The sequence below is a fragment of the Myotis lucifugus genome, unplaced genomic scaffold (genome assembly GCF_000147115.1).
Source record: "Myotis lucifugus unplaced genomic scaffold, Myoluc2.0 scaffold_10, whole genome shotgun sequence".
Lineage (NCBI taxonomy): Eukaryota > Metazoa > Chordata > Mammalia > Chiroptera > Vespertilionidae > Myotis > Myotis lucifugus.
Genome location: NW_005871058.1, coordinates 8756549 through 8771408, shown reverse-complemented (window position 1 = coordinate 8771408; position 14860 = coordinate 8756549). Strand labels below are relative to the sequence as shown.

Genomic DNA, 14860 nt, shown 5'->3' with positions numbered 1-14860 from the left:
TACACCTAATTAATTTAATACATTTCTTTCAGGGTATATAAAATTTTCTATTTTGCATGCCAGAATAAATAGGAATCGGGGAGAAATTTCATGTCAGAAACTGAACAAGTGATCTCAACATTCGTGTCAAAGTTTTCATGAGCTGTTTTAGATGTGTTTCTCAATTTCCTCTTATTTTTCATGATATTTTAAAATCACTGGAAACTTTAGTCTAAACTAAAAGACTGAAGTTTATTTAGTCATTTGGTTATTTATTCTGATGGAGTTTCTTTTTCTTTTTTTTTTTTTAGTCTAAACCACAACTTCTTCTTTTGAGGCATACCTTGTACTGGAAGTCTCTTAGCCTCATCAGAGTGTTTAGTTGTTTGTCTCATCTCTGACCTATTTGAATAAAGCCAAAGCTCTGGGTAACATTTTCAGAGAAAAAGACACACAAGAGGCTCCTGGGCCTTCTGAACACAGGGAGTCCACATGATGGTGCTACAAGGGCAACCTCAAGGTAGAGGTGAGCATTCCTTCTCTTAATTCCAGAGAGAAAGAAGTATATGAGATGATGAGTTATCTGGAGAGAAGAGATAGACAATGGACAGATTGGAGGGATATAGATTGGACTACCATAGCAATCAAGAGAAGTTAGAACAAAGACTAATTCCTCAGAGCCAGATGTACTTGTCAGAATGAGTAAACAAATATTAATACAGTGGTATGAGAAGGAGGAGACAAAAGTGATGGATTAAGAAAGATGGGGAATCCATGGTGAATATAATATTTAAGAAGAAAGGAAAGAAAAGTAGAAAATACAGTTGATTGAGGATGACTTTTTCCTCAATTGTTTAGGACTTCAGAGCTACTACCTGGTTATTTATTCTGAGAGAGTTTCTTTATTTAAACATTTTATTGAATTTATTGGGTTGACATTGGTTAATAAAATTATGTCAGTTTCAGGTATACAATTCTACAATACATCATCTGTATATTATATTGTGTGTTTACCACCCAAAGTTAAGTCTCCTTCCATCACCATCTGAGGGAGTTTTTAAGCTCTCTCCTTCTTTTAGGTTTTTAACTAATATGAGATTCTTCACCTAGTTTCTTCATTGTTCTAAGTTTCTTAGGAACTCTGGCTTCTTGGCTCCATGGTAACTGCATTTGTCTTGCCTCTCTGACAGAAAGGCCAGTATGGTGGTCCCCCGTGAAGATCTGGTCTGTTGCTGTGGTTTCCATAGCATTCCTCAGTGCTTGTTTCATCGTGAGTTGTGTGGGTAAGTTCTTCACTGAGGTGACACTCTTGTGATTTCTTTCCCTGTCAAGTTCTATACACTATTAATATGTCAACTGTTACTTGGAAAGCAATGCTTTTGTTGATTTCCCCTCCTCCTCTTCCTCTTTCTCCTCCTTTCCCTCCCTCTCTTTTCTCCCTTTTCTTCATAGTTTGATAACTGATTCTGCTTCCAGATATATTTCACCTGGTTTTATTAGTATATTCTCAATCATGACCTCTCATATGGATGGATGTTAATTGTAGTCAAAGACATCATTTTTCAGTACATGGTTCACTAGTGATCACATATTCTCTACTCACAAAAGCCCACTATTGAGAATGCAACTATAATTGCTTTTATAATCATAATCCTTTAGAATATCTTCTTTGATTTTCTTGTGAGAGTCTTTTCCAATATAAGGAGAATAAATATTCAAATGAAATATTGAGGATGTAAGGGAATAAAATATTTCTTTTCTGTTCCATTTGCTTCCAAATAAATATTTCAAGTACATTTTGTGAGAAAGCTTCAACACTTTGTTCTCTCTAATCTACAATTTTGTTCTCCATTCTCTGCTAAGGCGATTAAAAATAGTTATAAAATAGTCTGGAAGGAAGTGAAAGTGATTTCATATGCCAGATGGGCCATGTTTGATGTTCCCTCAAGATACAAGTAAATGTCTTGGTTTTACTAAAACACAAATACAAATAATTATCAAAAAGTTAGAATCTGTTTCATTTTTCATGGTCAAGTGCAAGAGGAAGAGCGTTTAAGAATAGTTATTTTATTAATCAAGAGGAAGCAGATATTAAGGACCCCAAGGCATAAGCTAGGAGAATGGTGGGAAAGTAGTGAGCTTTAGTAGTAGAAGGCTAACACAGAAATGAGTGAAGAATCAATTCAGGACCCAAGAGAGAACAGGTCTTTCTCCCTGTGCACACCCTTGAACATAAAAGGTAATGTTTATTTGAGACATTTAAAATGTTTCTAAATGTTTAAAGGCTCCCATTGGTTTCTATTTACCTCATATGTTTATCTGTAGCTACGTTATAACAGTCAGAACTTTTAGAAAATGTAAAAATAATCTGCATTCTTGCTTCATGATTATGAAAATTAAGAAGAAGCAGTCAGTCAATATATCAATGGATAGGTATGGATTATTTTTGACAGTCTCTATTCTAGGTGTTTGCGATTAATATATGTAGAAAGAGAATCTCTGTCCTAGAATATAGAACTTAAATTTCAATGGGGAAAGAGCAACAACAAAAAAGTACAGGCATATACACAAACAAATGAATAGAGGCAAGGAGTAATTGAACACAGTCTTTATTGAGTTTGAATAGAGAGAAGGAAATGGTTACAGTTGGAGGAAAGCCTGCTTGGCACAGATTTATAGAGCATAAGGTTTTGTAGCAAAAGAATCAATGGATACTAATCCTCCTTCTTCCTCCACAGCGACTTATTATATTACATATACAAACACTGACAGAAGGCTGTCTGAATTACATACATATCATCCAAGTCTAACCTGCTTCAATGAAGGGACAAGGGTGACAGGTAAGGTGTTGGAATTCTTAACCAGACTTTCTCTTTTCTCAGAGAAAGAGAGGTCAGGGGTGAGCTAAAGATTGGTTTATTCTATTTTTAAAAAATGGATATCTCACCCTAGTTGGTTTGGCTCAGTGGATAGAGAGTTGGCCTGTAGACTGAAATGTCCCGGTTCAGTTCAGGTCAAGGGCATGTACCTCTGTTGCTGGTTCCTCCCTGGCCCGAGCCCTGGTTGGGGCACGTGCAGGAGGTAACTAATTGATGTTTCTATCCCTTTTTCTCCTTCCCCCTTCCTCTCTGAAATCAATAAAAAAAAAATTTTTTTAAAGGATATCTCTAAACTTACATGCTCCTATCAGGTTCTAGATTTGCCCTTGTCCAGACTTCTTGAGATCAATAAGTGTTATTAACATACACCATGCAATTTGCTCAAGCCAACCCTGGAAATTCTTCATAAAAGTTCTGGTTTAAAATTATCCTTACCCTTATCATTTTGATAAAATTTATTTTTGTTATCTAAGGTTCCTAGTTAATAACACCCATCTTAATTCCAAGTGTCAGCTTTATTACTGCTCAATTTGGTTGGTGAAACATGGCTCAGGAAGAGGTTGTCCTCACTTTAAAATGTGGTGCTGGCACCTTCATATGTTAAGAGAGTTGAATTCAAAATCACGGTCTGCCTTGCACTATGTCTAGTGAGAAATGCCAGAGAAAGGCATAATGCATGTTCGTGGTGGTTTTTATGGCCTTATTCCTTCCAAGTGAAGAAATACCAATAGTATGCACTCCTTTGCCTTTATGGAAAAATCTCTGAGAACTAAAGAGAGGACTAAAGTTTCTTTCTAATTTTATGAGATGTTGGAATTTTTCCTTTTTTAAATATTTGCTAGCAATATGGTACATGGGGTGGTGAGTAATAGTTTTCTTTACTCTCTCACGTAGGCTTTTCTTGTCCCATTGAGAGTTTTTTGTTTTTGTTTTTTGTCAATTGTGGAGCTGGCACTTCTGGGGAGGAAAACATAATTGCATCAATATTATTTTCCTCTCAACAACTTGAGGCACTCCTGTATCAACAACTGGAGTTTTAAAGACTACCTCCTGGAAGCAGCAATGGGTACTTTAGCCTTTGCTTTCAGAATGCTCTGAAATGAATGAGACAAAGATGGGTGTTAATTAAATTAACCCCACATCCATCTGGCATAAGAAACTGCAAATTTACTCCCTGTTATAGCCTTTCAAGCTGTTTCATACAAATGAGTCAAGTTACAGATAAGCTTATATGATAGAATTATCTTATATGCTACCATGTCAGCAAATAAAAGTGCTCAGATTTTAAGAACATCCTTTCACATTATTATTACAATAAAAAGTTAAAATTCCAAACAAAAATTTTCCATATTCATTAAAGGTAAAAACTAATCGAGATCCACATGTATCTTTTCCTATTTGTTTTCCACTCAGCCCCAGTCTGAGTGCTGGGATATGTAGAAGCATGCCTGTCAAAACCCCAGAAATATATTGAAAAACTATGTATCCCCTTATTTAATCTGATATCTAATTTTTTTATCATGTATTAAAAGCAAAAGCTATGATTTCTGGAACTTTGTAAATACCAACATTTAAAAATAAAACTGTTAAACCTGTTTTTAAAATGTATCTTTGGTGTCTAGATACCATTACAAATTGCTACCCCCACTCCCATCATGAATATTAGAAAAGAAGAAATGCATGTATTATTTGACAGTCCTGGGTATTACATCATTCTTTCCCCCCACCCCCCCTTAGACTAACATTTACACAGCACTTCCCTGTCTGCCAAGATATGTAAATAAGAACATGTCTAATAGTTTTATTTCCTATGGAACATTAAGCTTGTTATAAAACTTCTTCTGGATGGATTTATTATAATTATCATCAGAATATATATTCAAAACATTACATACTTATTATATATTTTTATAAATTATTACTGATAAAATAAAACTATTAGAAGCCCATCTATAATAATAAAAGTGTAATATGCTACTTAGACCAGACAGCCAAATGACCTTCCGGATGTAATTCTGGACGTCCTTCTGGACGACCTTCTGGATGAAGCTGAGACAGCGGGGGCCAAAGCAGAGGCGGTTAGGGGTGATCAGGCAAGCAGGTGAGCAGTTAGGGTGATTAGGCAAACAGGTGACCAGTTAGGGGAGATCAAGCAGGCAGGCGAGTGGTTAAGGGTGATCAGGCAGGCAGGTAGAGTGGTTAGGGGCGATAAGGCACGAATTTTGTGCACCAGGCCACTCGTTCCATATAATAAAGAGGTAATATGCAAATACACAAAAATGGATAAAGGACTTAAATGTAAGATGGGAAACCATAAAAATACTAGAGGAATCCAAAGGCAACAAAATCTCAGACATATGCTGAAGCAATTTCTTCACTGATACAGCTCCTAGAGCATTGGAAACTAAAGAGAAAATAAACAAATGGGACTACATCAAAATAAAAAGCTTCTGCACAGCAAAAGAAACCATCAACAAAACAACAAGAAAGCCCACTGCATGGGAGAACATATTTGCCAATGTTATCACCAATAAGGGTTTAATCTCCAACATTTATAGGGAACTCATACAACTTAACAAAAGGAAGATAAACAATCCAATCAAAAAATGGGCAAAGGACCTAAATTGACACTTTTCAAAAGAGGACATTCAGAAAGCCAAGAGACATATGAAAACATGCTCAAAGTCACTAATCATCTGAGAGATGCAAATCAAAACAACAATGAGGTACCATCTCACACCTGTCAGACTGGCTATCATCAACAAATCAACAAACGACTAGTGCTGGAGAGGATGTGGAAGAAAAAAGGACCCTCGTGCACTGCTGGTGGGAATGCAGACTGGTGCAGCCACTATGGAAGACAGTATGGAGTTTCCTCAAAAAGTTAAAAATGGAACTCCCATTTGACCCAGTGATCCCACTTCTAGGAATATATCCCAAGGAAGCAGAAACACCAATCAGAAAGGATATATGCATCCATATGTTCATAGCAGCACAATTTACCATAGCCAAGATCTGGAAACAGCCTAAATGCCCATCAGCAGATGAGTGGATTAGAAAACTGTGGTACGTCTACACGATGGAATACTATGCTGCTGTAAAAAAGAAGGAATTCTTACCATTTGCAACAGCATGGATGGACCTGGAGAGCATTATGCTAAGTGAAATAAGCCAGTCAATGAAAGAAAACTATCACAAGATCTCATTCATTTATGGATAATAAAGACCATTATAAACTGATGAACAAAAATAGATACAGAGGCAGAGCAGCCTTGAACAGACTGTCAAACTACAGTGGGAAGGCCGGGGAGGGTTGGGACGGAAATGGGGGGTGGTTTAAGAGATCAACCGAAGGACTTGTATGCATGCATATAAGCATAACCAATGGACACAAGACACTGGGGGGTAGTGGAGGCCGGGGGAAGGTCAAGGGGGGGAAAAAGGAGACATATCTAATACTCTTTGTAATACCTTAAGCAATAAAACAAAATTAAAAAAAGGAGGTAATACGCAAATTGACCATCACAATCTCACAAAGATGGCTGCCTATGACCAAGTCGGCAGGGGGATTAGTGAGGTGGCAACCAAACAACCAAGCAGCAGGCTGCGTGGGGCAACCAGGCCAGCTGGGGGGGGGGGCAGTTAGGGGCGACCAGGTCAGCAGGGGGGTGGCACAGAATGAAGGAAGGTCCAGCCGGCAACTGGCAGCCAGGAAAGGGAGGAGGCCCTGGCCAGCACCCAGAAGGCCCTGATTGGCCCTGATCGCCAGCCAGGCCTAAGAACCCTACCCATGCATGAATTTCATGCACCAGGCCTCTAGTATTTTAAGGAGACACATGGACTTTAAAAAATGCAATCAGATATACTTACTATTGAATAATATTACTACTAGAGTGAGATAGAATTCAACATCAACTCCTTTCTTATTTTTCACTTTAGTGACACAATATGATAAATCTTGCTTATCTAAATAATTTAATAGAATAGAAAGTGTTCGGTTAGAATGGCACCCAATTTTTTAGTTTTTTGCTAAAAACATAGTGATCTAGTATCAAAAATTATTTATAATAATCTGTTCACGAGAATTTGATTAGGTAATTTTTCAATGTTGTTAAATATAAAGAATAATAAATAGAATAATTTACAAAAGGTTTGTTTTCTTCTTAGTCAATAGTGATTCACTTTCTCAATTTCTGAGAATTACACCAAAAAGAAGATTTTATAAGTTTTATCAAATGACTATTAAGTATACTTCTTTTTATAATTACAAAGCAAAATTGGAAAAATAAAACATTATTAATGCCCATATATCTTTTTGACAAATGCTTCCTTTCATCACAGCTTTAAATAGTTTTATCAACCTTGGAGCTGGAGATTTAGCATATTTAACTTATGTAAAATGCTTCCATCATAACTTAACTGACAAAGCCAATTCCCACCATCAAAACAGTCCACCTAATTAGACATACTGTTAATACATACTTTAAGGAGTATTATGAAAAACAATCTATATATATAAAAGCCTAAGTGACCGTTAACAATGGAACTACCGGTTACTATGATGTGCACTGACCATCAGAAGGAAGACACTCAATGCAGGAGGAGCCTGCCAGCCAACCTCCCAGTCCCTCCCACCGGCTGGCAGGCCCCTGGGCTGGGCTGGAGAACCAGGGGTGGGTGGCAGCGGATGTGGCCCCTTTCCCAGGGGGGGGCCGAGGGCCGGCTCCCTCCTTGGGGCCAGCAGCCAACCTCCTGGGTCCCTCTCTCCTTCCCTCCCCCCAGCTGGCAGACTCCTATTGGCCCACTGCCCACCTGCTGCGGTGGCTGTTGGCCCCTCCCCCCCGGCCAGCAGGTCCTGATCACTCAATCAGGGCTGGGCCCTAGGCTGGGACGGGGAACTGGGGGTTGGTGGTGGCAGACACGGGCAGCGAGGGAAGGAGGAGGCGGGGAGGCAGGGAACCTGATTGGCTCTGATCGCTGTCCAGGCCTAGGGACCCCACCCATGCACTAATTTCGTGCACCGGGCCTTTAGTATTTAATAATGAACAGAAAGCATAATTAAGATAAATTTCCAAAAGTGGCTAATAGTAAAATGATATAGATATGGTCTGTTTATTTTATTCATATTATAATATTATAAAAGGAAAAATAATTCTATAGATTGTTTCTCATCATTTAATATATAAATTTTAATGCAATAACATTTAAAAGGAATAACATCGAGCTATATATAACAACATGAATGAATCTTAGCAATGTGGAATAAAAAAATGAAACCAAGAAGACCACATATATTATACTTTTTAAAAGATTTAAAATTCAACAAATCAAAACAACCTATTATTTAGGTATACATATATATGTGCTAAAATTGTATATAAACATGTAAATATACATATATGATCAAAACATGTCAGTGGATCTGTATTGGTTAGCTAGAAATGTTTAATTCTAGGATAATGGCAAATTGGTGTTTCTAAGGGGAAAGGAGAGAGAAGTGATAATTTTTTAAACTCTTATAAGTTTGATGCTGTGTAAAAATTAGTAATAGGTAATATTTATGAGCAATTATTCCATGTTAAGCATCTTTTAAAGTGCTTTGCACATATTATGTGATTAAGTTTCCCTTTGGGTTTGGTACTGTTTTTATTTACACTTTAAAGACAAAATAACTAAAGCTCAAGGAGGTTATGTAATTTGCCCAAAAGCATACATAATAAATGGTGGAGTCAGAATTCGAATAAGGCATAATTCTAATTTTCATAATCACCCTGTGAATAATTATCATTTCCATTTTAAAAACTTGAGACTTGAGACTTGTGGCTTGCCCAAGATTATTAAGTAGAATTGGCATTTGAGATACACCTTTATTAGTAATTTGTAACCCTGATAGAACTTGGTGCATCTAATGTATAAGGGATATAAAGAACAGAAAAAATTTTATAGTGATTTTTTGGCAAAAATTCCAGATAAATTCTGCAGGTAAACCTTGGTAAATATTGAGGACTTAATGTGAAAAAATGTTTATTTAAAAGCAGTCCTATGGCCCCAAATTATATAATTTAGGGAACAATAAATACATGACTTAAGAAGCCCATCTCTAGAAAACAACCTCAGATTTCACATATATGGAATTTACCTCTTTGATCTTATTTGTCTCATCTTGCACTCACTCTTCTATTTCATTCAACATAGAAAAAGTCTGGGGATGTTGCCCAAGTACTTGGAAATCTTTTGGTTCCAGCTGCTACTTCATTTCTAAAGAAGGTAATTTTTGGTCTAAGAGTCAGCAGAACTGTGTTCGGATGGGGGCTCATTTGGTGGTACTCAACACAAAAGCAGAGCAGGTACTTTTGTTTTCTTTATTTGTCATTTTCATTTAAATAAAGTAAATTTAATTAAAAATAAAATTTATCATCTTAGCTGTTTTTAAGTGTACAGTTCAATAGTTAACTATATTAACATTGTTGTAAAAAGATCTCTACAATTCTAGGAATATATCCTAAAAAACTTGAAACACCAATCAGAACGAATTTGTGCACCTTTATGTTCATAGAAGTGCAATTTACAATAGCTAAGATCTGAAACAGCCCAAGTGCCCATCAGTAGATGAGTGGATAAAAAAAGCTGTGTACATTTACATGGTGTACATATATACCATGGAATACTATGCAGCTGTAAAAAAGAAGGATCTCTTACCCTTTGAGACAGGATGGAGGGACCTGGAGAGTATTATGCCAAATGAAATAAGCCAGTCAGAGAAAGACAAATATCACACGATCTTACTTATAAATGGAATCTAATGAACAAAATAAACTGACAAAGAAAATAGATCTAGAAATAAGGAAGCATGCAACAGACTGATGATTCTCAGAGGGGAGGAAGGGGAGCGGGAGAGATTAACCAAAGAATTTATATGCATATATGCATAACCCATGGACACACACAGTAGTGCTGGTGAAGGCCTGGGGAGGAGCTGAGGGTGGGGAGGAGGGGAGTCAATGGGAAAAAAAGGGGGACATCTGTAATACTTTCAATAATAAAGATAGATTTAAAAAACTTAATTCAAAATTAATTGCACCTTATCTCAACCAGAAAACAGTTCTGATAGATTAAGAAGGTGATACAGAGGTCCAGATGGAAAAAATGAGACTAATAGTTTTTTTTTAAGAAATCATCACTACTGTTATAAATATAATAAGCACTCCTTTATGTTTAACTTTTAAAAGTAATTAACTACTAGAGAATTACTACTTAGAAGAGAAGAGAAACAAATTTGAATTTTGATAACTCAAATGCAATTTCATTGATAAACAATGAGAAATAAGCTAGAATACATCTGAACATATACAATTTTAAAAATGGTTGGAAGTGCAAAAATTGACATACATTTTAAAAGAATTCTGCCACTTGGTGAAGAAAAAAAAATTGTGATGGAAACTCATGAGTTATAACTCCCTCCTTCTTGTAATGATGTTGGTGTTTTGGGTCTGTTTTCTTGTCCAATGAGCTGTCTTGACACTGTTCCTCACAGCTGGCATTTTATTTTCTCTTTAAATCTCTAAAGAACTCTTACTCTATTCAATTTGGGAATTTCAGTCTATGGTTTCTTTTTCTTTATGCAGAATTTCATTGTTCAGCAGCTGAATGAATCATTTTCTTATTTTCTGGGACTCTCAGATCCACAAGGGAATGGCAATTGGCAATGGATTGATCAGACACCTTACACGGAAAATGTCAGGTGAGTAGAGACTCACATTAATGAACCATGGGCTTTGTTTACATAAAAATGTAGGGCAATTTTGTTGGCAGTGACTGTTAATGCTAATACTGATAATTATATTGATGATAACAGATTCTAACAATTATTAAGCTCTTACATGCACAATTATTAAATGCATGTATTGTCACACTTAAACTTTATGAAAACTTTTTTAGAACTCATTTTACTGATGAAAAGTGAATTAACTTCCCTGGAGTCAATAAGAAGTAAGATGAGAAACAGGGCCTCAACTCCATGTGTGACTCCAAAGATGGTTCTCTTATTCATTACAATTTGCTACCTCTAAAGTTGTGTAGACACTTCAATTACACTTTATTTCAATTAATAAGACTTAAAAAATACAAGTGTGAGAACTGTGTTCAATTCTAGGAGGATAATTATATAATAATACTATTTATTTGTGGCTTTGAAATAAATCCAGAATTTAATAATACATTATTGCATGCGATTTTCACATACTTTTATAAGCTATTTGGGGATCTGCCTATGATTCCTATTTTTATAGGTGAAAAATCAAATACCTGAAGAGAATAAATTATTTGCTTAAGATCAAAATGGGTCAGGAGGAAACCATGTCTCTTAATTCCAAAAACAAAGTCCTACCCTCCCACCCTCATCCAAACCTTGTCACCCTTACTACAGATTATATTCCTTGTAGGCAGGGTAACTTCTTATGACCAGACTCAAGCTCCATGAGAATACAGGTATTTAGGAAGGTGATAAGAGTACACAAATTAAGGAGGCAACCTCTTTATTATGCTACCAAGACACGAATTGTTTAACAACCCAGATCAGGATAAGGGCTCTTTACAGAGAAAAAAGTGAGGATCAGATTTTAGGGACAAGGTCAAGTTTACTCTGTTACATAAAAATTTGCCAGGGGAATGTTAGAGGAGCAATTATAAAAGTGTTTGTTTACACTTGGGGGTTTTGAGGAGGGCAGTATGAGGAGAGCAATCATTGGAGTGTTCTTTCACCCTGAACCCCATTCTCTTCAAATCCCAACTCTATATACTTTCTAATTAATCACTGTGCATTCACTGACGTGTTTTTATCCTTTGTTTCTCTTTAGATTATGGCACCAGGGTGAGCCCAATTTCTCTGCAGAGGAATGTGCTTCAATAGTTTTCTGGAATCCTGGAGGATGGGCCTGGAATGATGTTTTCTGTGATTCTAAAAGAAATTCAATATGTGAGATGAAGAAGGTTTATCTATGAGTGGAACTTTATTCATTGTCACATTTAAAATGGAGACCTATCTTAAAATGATAATTTCCTCTTATAATTTATGTGTAATTCTTATCATAGAGGTTTATGGAAATATCCAGATGCCTTACTTCTTTGAGTCATCCCTCTTATAGTTTCTTCTTTTCCACTAATAATAGGGTGAACCCTTCCGTTTTTAAAAATTTGTTATGCATTCTTTACTTTTTTCATACTTCTTTTCACCCACATTCCTTGGGCAAGAGATGGTATTATTTTGTCTATCCGAAGACTCATAATGAGGTAACTATTGAAAATTAAGAAGGACTTTCCTCAAAACATAGAGAAATTCTTTGGGTCAAAATAGTAACTGTGACTGCCATCATGTGGAAGCCTGGCAGGAGCTGAAGGGTCTACTTCCTCGATGTCTCACTCACATGGCTGGCAACTTGGTACTGGTTTTTGTGAGAAGGCCTCCCATCCTCACCATAGAGAACTCTCCGTAGGGTTTCTTGAGTGTTCTCACGAGATGATGATTGGCTTTCCCCAGAGGAAGTACTCCAAGAGAGCAAGTGAAAGTAGCAATGTCTTTTATGATCTGGCCTCGGAAGTCAAACACTTTAACTTCTGGTGCAGTCCAATGGTCACATAGACCAAACTGATATACTACAGAAGTGGAATACCCAAAGGCATGACAAGCTCAGGATAAAAATCACTGAGGGCTATCCTTTTTTTTTTAGACTTTTATTTTTATTTTTTAATATTTTTATTGATTTCAGAGAGGAAGAGAGAGAGGGAGAGAGAGTTACAAACATCAACGATGAGAGAGAATCATTGATCAGCTGTCTTCTGCTCTCTCCCCGCCGCCACCCCCGCCCCCCCGCCCCCCGCCCCCTTGGCTCAGGATCGAGCCAGCAAGTCAGGCATGTGCCCTGACCAAGAATCAAACTGCAACCTCTTGGTTCATAGGTCAATGCTCAACCACTGAGCCACACCAGCCGGGCACTGAGGGCTATGTTATAGGTTGGCTGCCATAGCAGAATTTCTTTAAAAAGATACAAAATATGTGTACCAAGAAAGGAAGTAATTTATTCTTCTACATTAAAATTATGAACTTGTGTTCATTAAAACACTATCAAAATTTAAAAAGTAGAACCAAAATAATATATTTCAAATATTTGTAACTAACACAGTATTAATACAAAGAACATAAAATGGTCACAAATGAATTAGAAATACAAAAAATTGGGCAAAATATTTAAAAAGCATTTCACAGAAGAGGAATACCTAATCCAGTAAACATGTTTTATAGAGATGTTATGCTTCACTCTGTTATACCAGAAATTCAGTAAGCTAAACAGAAAATGCTGTAATCAGAGAGCCGAATTTGGAATCTTTATTTCAAAAGCTGGTAGCCGCGGAAGGACTTGGATCTCTCAAATTCTCGCGGCCCTGAATGAACTTAGGGGTTAGCTTATAAAGGCATAAAAACCCCGCGTGCTGGGATGGGGGCAGTGTGCTTAGCAGATATCTTGCAGAAAGCTTGTAGCCTTGAGCACAGCTCAGATAACCAGAAGTCACCTGGCATGGGAGGAACCAAGGACGGACCAGACCCCCACACCGGCAGAGCGGCTTACAGAACCAGATAATTAAGAGGGGCAGTGACTAGACTATAGGCTAACAAGGATGTTCATTAGGTTATTGGCACAGATTCAGATTGTTAGCCTCTCCCCAAAAATGTCTTATTTTCCCCATTATTCGAGCAAGCGTGCTTACAGAAGCTAGAAATAGCAGAGTTACTTCTATCAGGGAGGCTATCTGGTTTAGTCACTTCCTGGAATTAACAGAACAAAGGACCATCTGTGTTTAGTGAAAAAGTTTAAATGGAAGTTCTTACAAAATGGAGATTATGGGACCAAGATGGAGTGCCTATGGTTCAGATGGAGTGCGAGGGACAGGATGGTGTCAGTCCTTTCAAGGCCCATTGTTCAACTCTTAATTTGAGAACTGCAAGTAGGACCACAATAATGTGGGGCAAAAGTAGGTTTGTAGTTGTTTGTATGAAAAATAATACAATTATTAATAAATAATAATACAAGAGTAAACTCTGTGTTTCCTGTACTCACAACTGTAAACCTACGGCAAACATTTACACAATGCAATACTATGTAGCTGTAAAAAAAGAGAAGCTCTTACCCTTTGCAACAGCATGGGTGATGATTATGCAAAGCAAAATAAGCCAGTCAGAGAAAGACAAATATTACTTGATCTCGCATATATGTGGAATCTAATGAACAAAATAAACTGATGAACTAAGTAGGACCAGAGGCATGGATACATGGAACAGACTGATAGATCTCAGAGGGGATGGGGGTTGGGGACTGGAAGAGATGAACCAAAGAACATATATGCATAGTCCATGGACACAGACAATAATGTGATGAAGACCTGGGGTAGGGCAGGGGCTGGGAAGAGGGGGGCAAATGGAGGGGAATGGGGGACATTTGTAATAGTGTCAATAATAAAAATTATTTGCCCATAGGGTTTATTTCTGGACTCTCAGTTTTGTTCCATTGATCTGTGTGTCTGTTTTTCTGCCAATACCATGCTGTTTTGATTATGTCACTTTGTAGTATAATTTGAAGAAAGGGAGTGTGATACCTCCAGCTTTGTTATTTTTTCCCCTCGGGATTATTTTGGCTATTCATGGTCTTGGTGGTTCCATATAAATCTGATTTTTTTTTGTTCTATTTCTTTAAAAAATACCATTGGGATTTTTAGCTGAGGATTGCTTTAAATCTGTATATTCCTTTGGGCAATATGGACATATTAACTATGATGATTTTTTCAATCTAAAAAATCACTCATAGACGCAGACAACAGTATAGTGGTTACCAGAGGGAAAGGGCTGTGTTTCCTTAAGCCACTCTATACCTTTGAATTGCAGAATTTAGCCATTTATATTTAGAGTAATTATTGATAAGTAATGACTTGTTATCAGCATTTTGTTAATTGCT

General features: G+C 36.9%; 1 protein-coding gene across 3 annotated transcripts; it reads left to right on the top strand.

The window, feature by feature from the left end:
* Positions 1 to 351: 351 nt before the first annotated feature.
* On the top strand, positions 352 to 12601 carry LOC102437244 (C-type lectin domain family 6 member A). 3 transcript variants are annotated; one of them, XM_014451643.2, is made up of 6 exons: positions 352 to 499; positions 1170 to 1262; positions 2718 to 2819; positions 9054 to 9205; positions 10484 to 10599; positions 11714 to 12600. In XM_014451643.2, the coding sequence occupies exons 1-6, from the start codon at positions 472 to 474 to the stop codon at positions 11856 to 11858; spliced, it is 636 nt and encodes a 211-aa protein (XP_014307129.1). In that variant the 5' UTR covers positions 352 to 471; the 3' UTR covers positions 11859 to 12600. The 3 variants fall into 3 exon arrangements, with proteins under 3 accessions (XP_014307129.1, XP_014307128.1, XP_023605778.1); XM_014451642.2 differs by having other exon boundaries at positions 352 to 505; positions 11714 to 12597; XM_023750010.1 differs by lacking the exon at positions 2718 to 2819 and having other exon boundaries at positions 352 to 505; positions 11714 to 12601.
* Positions 12602 to 14860: the final 2259 nt, after the last annotated feature.

Excerpts from the sequence above, each read along its gene's own strand:
- LOC102437244 (XM_014451642.2), top strand. The coding sequence starts at position 472 with ATGATGGTGCTACAAGGGCAACCTCAAGGTAGAG. Across the intron at positions 1,263-2,717 it reads TTTCATCGTGAGTTGTGTGG|CGACTTATTATATTACATAT; the intron begins GTAAGTTCTTCA and ends CTTCCTCCACAG. Across the intron at positions 10,600-11,713 it reads CCTTACACGGAAAATGTCAG|ATTATGGCACCAGGGTGAGC; the intron begins GTGAGTAGAGAC and ends GTTTCTCTTTAG.